This window comes from Rana temporaria, chromosome 1 (genome assembly GCF_905171775.1).
Source record: "Rana temporaria chromosome 1, aRanTem1.1, whole genome shotgun sequence".
Taxonomy (NCBI): Eukaryota; Metazoa; Chordata; class Amphibia; order Anura; family Ranidae; genus Rana; species Rana temporaria.
In genome coordinates, this window is record NC_053489.1 from 236725826 (window position 1) to 236738960 (window position 13135).

At 42.8% G+C, this 13135-nt stretch overlaps 1 protein-coding gene across 1 annotated transcript in view; it reads right to left on the reverse strand.

The window, feature by feature from the left end:
• The window catches only part of RBM19 (RNA binding motif protein 19), a 90648-nt gene that overhangs the window by 48654 nt on the left and 28859 nt on the right, over nucleotides 1–13135 (reverse strand). Inside the window, exons 12-18 of the mRNA XM_040351910.1 lie at nucleotides 10975–11093; nucleotides 10255–10351; nucleotides 10052–10162; nucleotides 8006–8206; nucleotides 5505–5619; nucleotides 596–726; nucleotides 396–456 (exon numbers count right to left, since the gene is read on the reverse strand). Of these exons, the coding sequence (XP_040207844.1) occupies nucleotides 396–456; nucleotides 596–726; nucleotides 5505–5619; nucleotides 8006–8206; nucleotides 10052–10162; nucleotides 10255–10351; nucleotides 10975–11093 (835 nt within the window). The remainder of the gene's footprint in view (nucleotides 1–395; nucleotides 457–595; nucleotides 727–5504; nucleotides 5620–8005; nucleotides 8207–10051; nucleotides 10163–10254; nucleotides 10352–10974; nucleotides 11094–13135) is intronic.

The following is a 13135-nucleotide window of genomic DNA, read 5'->3' on the forward strand; positions in this document are numbered from 1 at the left end:
GAGTGTTGTGCCATTAAAGTCTCTTGTTCCAGCAGTAAGCTTGACTCATGTGTGGCTTATTGGGCGATTCCAGGAATATTCCTCCTCGTGGAATATTGGGTGATTTTCTTTATGGGAAGAAGGGAATGTTTGACGGGGATATCATTCTACTACCGTCACAACCCCCTCAGACTACCAAAAGTTAATTTAATATCCCATAGACTCATTCATCAAAATTACCAAAATGGTTTGGGTAACATCCTACAGATTCATTACCAAAATACCAGGTAACATTTCCTAGACTCATTTAACCAGATTACCAGAAATCCACATATTACCAAAGGCCCAAGCAACATTTCATTGACTAATTCACCCAGACTGACAAAAAGCCTGGCTGCCCACCAAAGTCACCTCACCTTGTTTGTCTTTCTTTTTTGAAATGCTACACGATTTCACAGCCCCAATTTTCGAAAAGACCTAAGATGAAAAATACAAGGTTACATTGACCTGTTTATAACACAAATATATAAATCCATTTTATAAAAAGGGTCTAAAATGTTCTATGTATTCTCTGAAAACTTTACCAAGCAAAAACAGGAAAAGGCACATTTCTTACCTCTCGAAGATTTTCCTCGCTGGTGCTAAAATTTAGGTTTTTAATAAATAAAGTACAGCCAGGAAGCGTGTCTTCCTCCTCAGATTCACTTTGTCTGTCAGTCTGAGCTTCATGTTCTGGGGAAATGTTATCTACAAAAAAAATATAACTATTTTAAGGGTCTGTATGTACATGTGCTAATGTCAAGTAGGATTTTTATAGTCATTGTAAAATCCTTTACTTAGAAACCTTTGAGGGACACAGAAAGTCTAACCTAGTGTACTGTTACCTACAGGAGAGAACAGGCAAACAAAAAGCTGTAACCCAACCCAGGATAACCCCTCCCACTACCAGCATGCATCAGTTTATTAGCAAAGCAGTACCAAGAGCATGATTATAAAACAGAGGGGTGAGGCCTGTGTTCCTCAATTGACTCCAAGAAAAGGATTTTACGATGAATACAAAAATCCTATATTTTCTTTCTTATCCATTGAGAGACACAGGACATCCTTAAGAAGTCTTACTTATAGGTATGCAACACAGAAAACAACCAATAACAGCCCCAAGAAAACAAATAGCTGCAAACTAGCCAAAAGCTAGTTTCATATTAGAAAGGAATAGCCACTTGGCAGAACAAAAAAAATGTATAAACAGAAGACCAGGTGGAAGTCTTGCAAATTTGGGAAATAAATGGCAAAAGACCCAAGAAGCACTCAAAAGGGAGAGAGGGAGAGGGAGAGAGGGAGACTTTTACAGCTGGAACAACATCCAAACAAACAATGAAGGGAAATTTTCTTCTGCTGAACTGAAGCCAGACAGAGGGACGGGATCTGGTTGAAGTGAAAGGTGGAAACATAGGCAGGAAATCTTGGGACTGAACACCACCATGCCGTAATCTGAGAAACAAGCTGTCCAAGGTCAACATAAAAATATGTAGAGGAAGGCTTGTCAGAGGATTTGGCAGACATTGGTTAGATCTCCTTTAAGGAATTTTAACCAGTCAGACAGGGTTTGACAAAGTATAGTTACAGCCAGAATCAGATTTTTCACTTATCGGGATGCTGCCAATCTCCATAGAGAAATAGTTAAATAAGCTGCTGCAAAAGAAAAGTCTTTGTGGCCTTAGGAGTTTTAAACAATCCAAGACTGGACACAGCGCTGAGGCCTTGTACACACGACCGAACATGTTCGCGGAAACTGGTCCTTCGCACCAGTTTCCGCGGACATGTCCGACCGTGTGTAGGGCCTACCGGACAGTTTTCCGGCCTAGCGGACAGCATGTCCGTCGGACATGTCCGATGGTCAGTACAACTCTTCGGACATGTCCGCTGGCCCGAGAACCTGCACATGGCGTCAAAGTGATTCGTCGCATGCGTGGAAGCATTGAACTTCCGGGTTCGCGCTCGTCGCCGCCACCGTGTATTCTGTCCGCGGGGAATTTGGTCTGATGGTGTGTACACACATCAGACCAAATGATCCCAGCAGACATGTCCGATGAAAACCGTCCGCGGACAGTTTTCATCGGACATGTCTGGTTGTGTGTACAAGGTCTGATGGAAGCAACAGGTTAAGCCTCTATATTCAGAGTAGTGCACACTGCATCAATAAGCTTCTTTAGTCTGGAAGTATTAGAAGTGGACTGTTACTCTTCAGGGGTAAGCTCTGTGGACATTGGCTTGGATGTAATCAAGGCCATGTATAAATCAGATGTAGAATCAGCAATAGGGAATATGGGAGAACGCTTGTGGCCTCTATGGTCAGAGTCAGTAAATAAAATCATAAAGTCTTGTGTTACCATGGTAAAAATCTCAACAGAGAGGGGAGTAGGTCCAGCCATACCCAGTGGACCCAAAGAGGACTTCCGAGGATGGAAGAGATTTTTAAGAACAGAGGAAAACATAATTCCAAGCTGCAGACACTGGCAGAGTCACAAAGCTCACTCCAAGCAGACCACAGAACCACTAGTAGAAGTAAAGCTAGAATTGGATACATCAGTACTGTTTAATCTGTGTCTTCAATCAGACATGTTGCAACTGCCTCACAGTAGGACAACATATAGGCTCAGAGTTAGAAGAAAAGCCTCAGGTACTCACAAAACCTGGACAGCTGGTAGCATGTGGGGGTTTGACAGGTAAAGGTGACAAAAGTTCCCGTAGGTGGGAAGCACAAAAAGAAGATTGAATTTCTATGTGTCTCCTTGCAAGCAGAGGCAGCAGCGAGAAGCTGCTTTCTCAGAGCAGTATGGCAGAAAAAAAGCACAGTGTGTGACACTCCATCTGGAAGGTTACATCAGTGCTCAGTCCTGTTCACCCCCCTGCATCCAGCAGGTTATCTCAGTGCTCAGTCCTGTTCACCCCCTGCACCCAGCAAGTTATCTCAGTGCTCAGTCCTGTTCACCCCCTGCACCCAGCAAGTTATCTCAGTGCTCAGTCCTGTTCACCCCCTGCATCCAGCATTGACGCATTGACCCACATCTAACGGTCTCCAGGGACCCCGATTTTTAAGTCCCTGTATACCCTACAATTTAACCACTTAAAGTGGAGGTTCACCCTAAAACAATTACATAACATTACATCAAGCATACTTGCGACATGAACAGTATGCTGGTATTTTATTTATTTTTTCGCGATACATACCATTATATTCTTATTTCCCCCCGGCTTCCGGGTTCTGATTCCCACGGGACTGGGCGTTCCTATTCAGGAGGTAGATGATTGACGTCTGGTGAAAAACTTCCCAAGGCGCGTCACCAGTTTTCCGTAAATAGCCGACCTGCGAGGCCACAGGCGCCGTATAGAGTCGACTCGCAGGTCGGCTATTTACGGAAAACTGGTGACGCGCCTTATGCGCCTTGGGAAGTTTTTCACCAGACGTCCATCATCTACCTCCTGAATAGGAACGCCCAGTCCCGCGGGAATCAGAACCCGGAAGCCGGGGGGGAAAAGAAGAATATAACGGTATGTACGGCGAAAAATAAATAAAAAATACCAGTATACTGTTCATGTCGCAAGTATGCTGGATGTAATGTTATATAATTGTTTTAGGGTGAACCTCCACTTTAAGGACCGCCTCCTGCAGATATAAGTCGGCAGAATAGCACGGCTGGGCACAAGCACGTACCTGTACGTCCTCTTTAAGTGCCCAGCCGTGGGTCGCGGTCGCGCGCGCCCGCGACCCGGTCAGAAGCTTCGTGACCGTGGGACCCGATCCCCGCCAGAGTCCCGTGATCGGTCCCCGGAGCTGAAGAACGGGGAGAGCTGTGTGTAAACCAAATTGTCGCTCTATTTTTGTTTATAGCGCAAAAAATAAAAACTGCAGAGGTGATCAAATACCACCAAAAGAAAGCTCTATTTGTGGGAAAAAAAGGACGCCAATTTTGTTTGGGAGCCACATCGTGCAATTGTCAGTTAAAGCGACGCAGTGCTGTATCGTAAAAAACTGGCCAGGTCCTTTACCTGCATAAAGGTCCGGGTCTTAAGTGGTTAACTGGCATGAAATTTATATAATTTTTTTTTTTTTTTAAAGATTGGATAAAAAAAAAATAATATGTACAAATAAAGATGTATGACTATTTTTAATAACGTTCTTTTTTTTGGTATAAAACCATTGGAGATATATTTAAAGGGGTTGTAAAGGAAAACATTTTTTTCCCCTAAATAGCTTCTTTACCTTAGTGCAGTCCTCCTTCACTTACCTCATCCTTCCATTTTGCTTTTAAATGTCCTTATTTCTTCTGAGAAATCCTCACTTCCTGTTCTTCTGTCTGTAACTACACACAGTAATGCGAGGCTCTCTCCCTGGTGTGGAGAAAGCCTCTTGAGGGGGGAAGGGGCGAGCAGGAGTGTCAGGACACCCACTAACACACAGCTCCTTTCTTTATCTGCAAAGTAGAGAGCGTCCTGACCCTCCTGCTTGCCCCCCTCAAGAGGCTTTCTCCACACCAGGGAGAAAGCCTTGCATTACTGTGTGGAGTTACAGACAGAAGAACAGGAAGTGAGTATTTTTTAGAAGAAATAAGGACATTTAAAAGCAAAATCGAAGGATGAGGTAAGTAAGGGAGAACTGCACTAAGGTAAAGGAAGCTATTTAGGGAAAACATGTTTTTACCCCCTTTAAAGTCCCACTTCATATATGAAATACTTTGGTCTTGCCCCATAACATTCAGTCTAGTGCAGCCCAGATGTCGTATTTTAAAAAGTAAGACTGCGCATGCAAGCACAGGGATCTGCAACTGAAAAGAAAAAGTTTCAGCAGCGATGAAGAGAAGATTCTTGAGCATAGAAAAAAGTTGTTAAAAAATGGTATTAGCAAAAACCAAGAACACAGTAGAGCTGCAGAGAAGACACCCATCTTCCAAGGACACTAGCAAAAGACTAATGCTGAAGTTATCCTGGACTGGCCTACAGTTTTTATTTGCCAGTGTCCAATCCAACCCAAAAGTTTTACTGTGTGCCTCAATAGATGAGAAAGCAAGACACATTACCATATTAAAGCAACTCTATCACCATCCTAATTAAATAAAAAACGCTGCCTGGAAAAGGCAGCTTTAAATAATTACCGTACCTGTTCTAATGCCTGCATTTTCTCTCCCTTGTAGGTACTGAAGAAACTTCTGCATTCAACACCTTTGGGATATATGGTCCTCCCTCAGCACTCTCTGGTTTCATCCGCCTGCACCTATGTCACTATAGGACACAGTAATGGCGTAGGGGGGTTAGCGGATGGAGCGTGCAGCTGGTGAGTCTCAAAAGGTTTGTTTTCCAGCAGGCAGCTTTTTTTTTTTTCCAATTTGATAAAGGTGGTGATAGAAGTACTTTAAAGGGATTCATGGGGATCCAGACAAGATGGAGAGTAAAGATTTAGCTCTACATCTTCCATTTCAATGCTGTGAAGAAAACAAAACCAGCACATTTATTCTCTGTCTTCTCACCTTTCTCTTCTTTTTCTGGTTTGTCCTCATTTACCAGTTCAGCTTTCTTCCCTGCAGGTGGGGTGTTAAACACATTCATGGGAGCCCATTCCAGGTACAGAGGCACATGCTGAAACTGGAATTGAAAAAGAAGGGCAGAAGTCAGCATGCAATGTACACAATTTATCAATTTCACAAAAAAGGCAAAAAAATATTCCAATAAAAAGTATCATGAAACAAAGTAAATTAAATAGTCAAGCATTAAAAGGAAAGTAGCAAAATATGTTGAAGATTTTGCGCTTATTTATCAACATACACAATCTGGTTGCTGTGATTTTTCATGGCATGTGGTTGTACACATTTTACAAGTTAAACTGCTTTATGACTACCAAGTAAATACATGAACTAGATTTCACAAAGTGCTGTGTCATATTGCTCACACAAGTCTTTAAGCGAAAATCAATGGACCAATTTTCCTGGAAATTCTGAAGTTTCAAATAAAAAAGGAAGTCAACCAGACCTGTCAGATATTACATGTCATCTGCACACAGGGCTACTAGTTCCTTCAATGCCAGGGCCTGTGGTGCTGTTAAGGTTTTGTAAGTTAGTTCCCCTAATGCCTCTTGCACACTGCTGCCTGAAAATGCTCACATTGTACACACAGGCATGTAAACATGTGCTTCTGGTGTAGCAGTGATCAGGGACAATATGACTGGCGTGGCGGTGATCAGGAACAATATGACTGGCGTGGCGGTGATCAGGGACAATATGACTGGCGTGGCGGTGATCAGGGACAATATGACTGGCGTGGCAGTGATCAGGGACAATATGACTGGCGTGGCAGTGATCAGGGACAATATGACTGGCGTGGCAGTGATCAGGGACAATATGACTGGTGTGGCAGTGATCAGGGATAATATGACTGGCGTGGCAGTGATCAGGGACAATATGACTGGCGTGGCGGTGATCAGGGACAATATGACTGGTGTGGGGTTGATCAGGGATAATATGACTGGTGTGGGGTTGATCAGGGACAATATGACTGGTGCGGCAGTGATCAGGGACAATATGACTGGTGCGGCGGTGATCAGGGACAATATGACTGGTGCGGCAGTGATCAGGGACAATATGACTGGTGCGGCAGTGATCAGGGACAATATGACTGGTGCGGCATTGATCAGGGACAATATTTTGTTATACAAATAATAAAATACATTAGATAAAAATACTTTGTCATATGCGAAAAATTAGTGATGAGTCCAACATCCAGATAAAATCACCACAGTATACTGAATATATACTGATATATAGTCCCAATACTTGAATAGATTCCAATCTCTCCAGTGAAAAAAACACTTGAAATAAAGTGACGTGAATCTTGCTTATAGTGAGATGCTCCTGCACCAGATACGATACTTTATAATTACCCAAAAGTGCTCAAAATATTTGCTGCGCTTACCAGATGTATTTGACTTCTTTGGTGAGAAAGAAAGTCAAATAAAGCTTGTGCAGATTAGTGTCTGCATACACATCAATCAGACAGGATACACTGCAGATTCCTCTTGCTCGGAGTTATAGATACGATATGAAAAAGAGAATATAGGCTTCCATAGCATAATACTGTATATTAGATACGCTACGCCCGCATAAATATGCGCCGATGTATGTGGATCCGGGCCAATATATATATATATATATATATATATATATATATATATATATATATATATATATATATATATATATATATATATATATATATATATATATAGTGTGTGTGTGTGTATATTATATATATATATATATATATATATATATATATATATATATATATATATATAAATAATACACACATACACACATGTGTATATAGATACTGTATATATGTGTGTACACACATTATATATATATATATTATATATATAAATATATATATATATATACACACACACACACACACAGTTATATATACGTACGTACGTACGTACGTACGTACGTACGTACGTACGTGCGTGTGTGTGTGTGTATGTATGTATGTATGTATGTATGTATGTGTGCGTACATAAAAATATTTTATGTTGTTAATATTCATTTTTAACCCACTGGTGCTGATATTAGGAAGAAATAAGCCTTCTTCCTCTTATCACACCAGCTTCTCTCCCAGATTCTCCACCTCTGAGCTGGTGAATCTGGAAGGGAGATATTTCAGTAGAAGAGCAGTGAAATCTTCAGATCTCGGCTTATTAAACTGTCCGTTTGTGACAAAACAGCCATGTGCTGTGATGAGAAGTGAAGAACATGTTCTCTGCTCCTTATCTCCGTTTATTAAACCGGCAATGCTCTGTGATAAGCCGTGATCATCATTATCTCGGCTTATTCATGGTTTATTAAACGTACTGTCATATTTATTTTGCCTCTTCAGAGTATGTAAAATGGTTGTACAAGAATGCACATATGACGGGTATGCAAATTGGATAATATGAGTGAATCTAAGCATAAGTTACTGAATTGCACAGGTTTACCTTTGTATATGCCAGTTTACGGAATGCTTGCTTGGCTTCAGTTGGCTCAATGAACTCCACAATGGCAGTAATTCCACCTTCTGGCAGCAGCACCCTGCCCAGGTCTCCAAACCGCTCAAAAACTTCCTGTAGTTCTGAAATCTGAGTACCAGCTGGAAGATTTTTCACTAAGATTACAGTTTTACTGCGTGGTGCAGAGGCCTAATGAAAAGATAACAAAACAGACCTCAGATACTACTAGAACTAGTACTAAAACATCTCACAAGACTATTGCATGACAGATTATTCCAATCCTTACCTCCGTGACTAAGGATGACACTCATCACCCCATATTCCAACATATTCTATAAATTGCTGGCAAGCATTCAAAACATACTAAACGTATAGGTCACTATTATAAACACCACCACTTTGCTGGAGAGCTGCAGAAAGCACCCTTCATTTCTCAAACAGCTATGTTTTATGGAAGAAGCCATACAGGGTAGCCATCATTCTCCTTGAGCAGGAACAAACGTGTCTTTGAGATACATGTCCTCTAGTTTACAGTTTAAAGCGGAGTTCCACTCAAAATTGGAACTTCCGCTATTTTGTTTTCTTCTCCCCCCTCCTGTGCCACATTTGGCACCTTTCGTGGGGGGGCAGATACATGGCTTTGACGGGTATCCCATTTCCACTACAAGGAGCCACAGCCACTGCTGTTGACGTCACTGCTTGGCTCCCTCCTCCTTCCCCTGCCGCCGGGCAAGTAGGAGAGAGGAGAGGAGTGGAGCGCATGCGCAGTAGGGTCCCCGCCTTGAAGCCATAAGGCTACACTGCCAGGTTCCCTTACCCGCAAAAGCTGTGGTGCCAACATTGTGGGACGCCAGGACAGGTAAGTATCCTATTATTAAAAGTCAGCAGCTGCAGTGTGTGTAGCTGCTGGCTTTGGCCCCGTACACACGATAGAATCCATCCGCTGAAAAATCTCAGCGGATCGGTTTCAGCGGATAGATTCTATGGTGTGTACATTCCTGCGGATATTTATCCACGTAAATTTCCCAATTCCAGCAGATAAAAATTTGTAGACATGTCTACAAATCTATCCGCTTGAATTGGCTCCCGCGGATCGATCCGGTGGTCTGTACAGACTCACCGGATCGATCCGTCCGAAGGGATCCCCCGCATGCGTCGTAATGATTCGACGCATGCGTGGAATTCCTTTTATGACAGCGTCGCGCACGTCGCCGCGTCATCATCGCGGCGACGGCGCGACACGTCATCGCGAGGGGATTTCGGCGCGGATTTCGATCCGATGGTGAGTACACTCCATCGGATCCAAATCCGTGGAAATCCTCGAGAGGATTTATCCGCGGATACGGTCCGGTGGACCGTATCCACGGATAAATCCTCTCGTGTGTACTAGGCCTTTTAATTTTTGCAGCGGTAGGCGGACCTCTGCTCTAAAGTGGATCTTCACTTTAAAATTTAAGTCCCCTCCCCTCCACCCAGAGCACACTTTTTTTTTGTTTACTTTCTTTTAGTGTAAAAATGTCAGGCCTGCCCCCCCATGCACAGTCACTCATCGAGGCGAATGATGTGCATTATGCCCGCTGTACCTTCTGGGATATGCACGCAACATATCCTAAGAGGCATTGTCCTTTATTGAGAAAGGAAAAGGGGGCTGGCCCTAGTGGCGCTTCAGCGGCTGAACTCAGAAGAGTCGGCAATGACATCACATAGGAAGATGGCAGCACAGGACCGAGTGGGGGTAAAATTTTGAAAGGATTCTGCAGGACACCATTGGATCAGTTGGACGGGAGAGTATCTGAAACGGTTTTAACCTGCAACAAAGTTCTGATTTGGTGGGGAGGGTGGAGATTCATTTTAACATTACCAAAGTGTGCAGTTGAACATTGGTGGTGGAGTAAGGATAGATGAATTCAAATTTATTGTCAAATACTACTATAAAAACAGAGAAACAAAGATGAAGTAATAATTAGCATTACAGTGGCTTTACATTAGCAGGCAAACCACATAAAAAGATTTTAATAAATATCAGAAAATAACCTGGCTGAAAGAATCCAGACTGACTCCATTTTCCATTAGGAACTGACGAACATCTTGCACCAATTGTGTCTCTCCTAGAGCAACTCTTACAGCTACGCTTCCCTTTCCCTCCTGCAGAAACAAGGGAAAATAGATGAACATATAGCTGAAAATATACAAAGCACACATCTCATTATATTCATTATGGTCTGGGCAGCACTTACATGGTCCAACACTTGGCTTTTGCTAGTATTGTACTTCTGAGCAATCGCATCGGCCACTGAGCTGGTGCCCATGAACAGTGTATTCCAGTTGTGGGAGCTAAAACAAAATGCACAGATAAATGATCACAGTTTGCAGTTAAACAGTTGTGTAAATGTGGTTCTAAAGTCTACACAGGTCTTACTATAGGGGCACCCACAAGAAGGAGAGAAGAGAAGGAGAGAAGAGCAGCAGCAGGGGGCTGCCAAAATAGTAAGGAGCCGGTCTGTATAATATCTTTGCACAGAGCAGGTAATTAAAACAACTTTTTATTTTACTGTAAAAAAAACGAACTGGCAAAATAAACGGGAAGGGCCAAAACTGAAACAGGAAACAATGATGCAACATGCTTGGGTATGCAGTGCATCCGCTTATTGTAAACAAAATGAACGGCATTCTGACCACAGAGGTCTGACAGGATGGTATTTTGATGGCGACGCCAAATTGTACACCTTCTGGTGACACAATTGTTCCTGAAAAGCATGGTTTCTTCTGTCTCTACTTTGTTTATTGAGAATATTTTTAGAGTCCTATACAAGACTATAGTACTATGAATAAATTAGACCAATGATGCTTGGTACAAGCAAAATACTTGATACAATTGTGAGTGAGTAACTTGTATAGCGCAACAAATGCGAACTTAATCGCCTCAAGGCGCTTCACCTAAAAGTCAACATTTGTACCTGGAGCTATTGGCTTTCTCCTTTAGAGCCTTTTGTTTCTTGTATCCGGCGGATTCTGTAGCCCCCTCAGCCTCCTCTTCTTTTTTTACTGTTGAGGGAAGAACATGCAACATTCGGCCCTGTGGAGCAAAGTTATTGTTAACAAGGAGTCTTACCCAACTGTATCCAAATACATCTCAATGTAAAAAAGCAACACTAGTTTAAAGAACGCACATGCTGAACACAATGGGGAGAAACAAAACACAATGGCACGCTTACTAGTAACAACAAAATAAATACATAGGGCCAGATTCAGAAAGACTGGCGTATTATTAGGCGGGTGTAGCGCATCTCATATACGCTACGCCGCCGTAACTTAGAGAGGTGAGTACCGTATTCAGAAAGAACTTGCGCCCTAAGTTACGGTGGCGTAGCGTAAATGGGCCGGCGTAAGCCCGCCTAATTCAAATTATCAAGGCAGTGGGCGTGTTGTATTACAATGAGCCGTAACCCCATGCAAATTAGGGGCCGAACAAACGGCGCATGCTCAGAATCATGTCGCAAATACTCCTCAATGCTTTGTCGATGTGAACGTAACCTATGCCCATTCACGTACGACTTATGCAAACAATGTAAAATACGGCGCTGTTCCGACGTTCATACATTAACATGACTTACCCCTGCTTTATGAGGGGTAAAGTTACGCCGGTCGTACGCCTTACGTAAACAGCGTATAGTAATGCGCCGGGCGCAAGTATGTTTGTGAATCAGCGTATCTTGCTCATTTGCATATTCAACGCGTAAATCAACGGAAGCGCCCCTAGCGGCCAGCGTAAATATGCACCTAAGATACGACGGCGTAGGAGACTTACGTCGGTCGTATAAAGCCAAAATTCAGGCGTAACTTGTTTTAAGAATACCGCGCATAGATACGACGGCGCATCCTTTAATTTACGCGGCGTATCAATAGATACGCCGGCGTAAAAACGTTCCTGAATCTGGCCCATAGTGATTTTATATATTATTTTACAAATCCTATTATAATCACTGACGGCTAGATCACTGAGGTCACTGAAGCCCAGAAACCAGTCCTAAGTTTACCAGGAACATCAGTTAACTCCTTGGGACATATTTATAAAGCAGTAAAGGTAACATTCACAGTTGGCTAATCATTTGCCGTAATTTTCAAACACATGCACCTGGAAGATTTGTATGCATTGAATAGATGGGTTAACGTCCCATTATTTGCTTCATAAAAATGCCGCCATGACTATAAGATCATCTAACCCAAATAGTATAACTTGTCAGTATGCGCCACACTCTTAGTAGTTCCTCATGGCTATCTCCTGGGAATGTCCATTTGGGTGCAAAACACAGAAAGTGGATTTGAGTAAGCCTCGGTTCACACTATGAAGTGCCTATGAGTTGCACAGAAATGTGAACCGCATTCCTATGCAATTTACATTGACAGTGCATCAATTTGAATGGGCTTTATTTGCAACACATTGCACCAAAGGAGTGCATGCACTACTTTTGGAAACAAACTGTAGCCCGATAGCATGGTAGGGTTGTACCATGCGATCCGATGCAGGCAAACCCACTGCGTTTTGGGATGTCATCAACATTGCACTTACACTACTGCAAACCACAAGGGCAGTGTGTTTTGAACACAGTGCGGGAAACACGCATGCATCGTGGGTTTCCAGCACTGCGTTGTAGTGTCAACTAGGGCTTACTGACATGCAGAAAGACAGGTACTGCAATTTGGAGCAGTTTATTTGTAAACAAACTTCCAGTGATCACCATGGTTTTCTATTACACTGCTCACTTGATCAGGAACCATACCGATTGGCTCCTGATCATTACTTTGAGGCCGCGTACACACGACCAATCCATCCGATGAGAATGGTCCGACGGACTGTTTTCATCGGTTCACCGCTGAAGCAGACCGATGAAGCAGACCGATGATCTGATGCGAGTACACACCATCAGTTCAAAAACTGATCGGGTCAGAACGCGGTGACGTAAAACACACGACGTGCTGAAAAAAACGAACTTCAATGCTTCCAAGCATGCATCGACTTGATTCTGAGCATGCGCGGGTTTTGAACCGATGCTTTTGTGTACCAACCATCGGTTTGGACCGATGGTCAGCCGTCCATCGGTTCGATTTTAAAGCAAG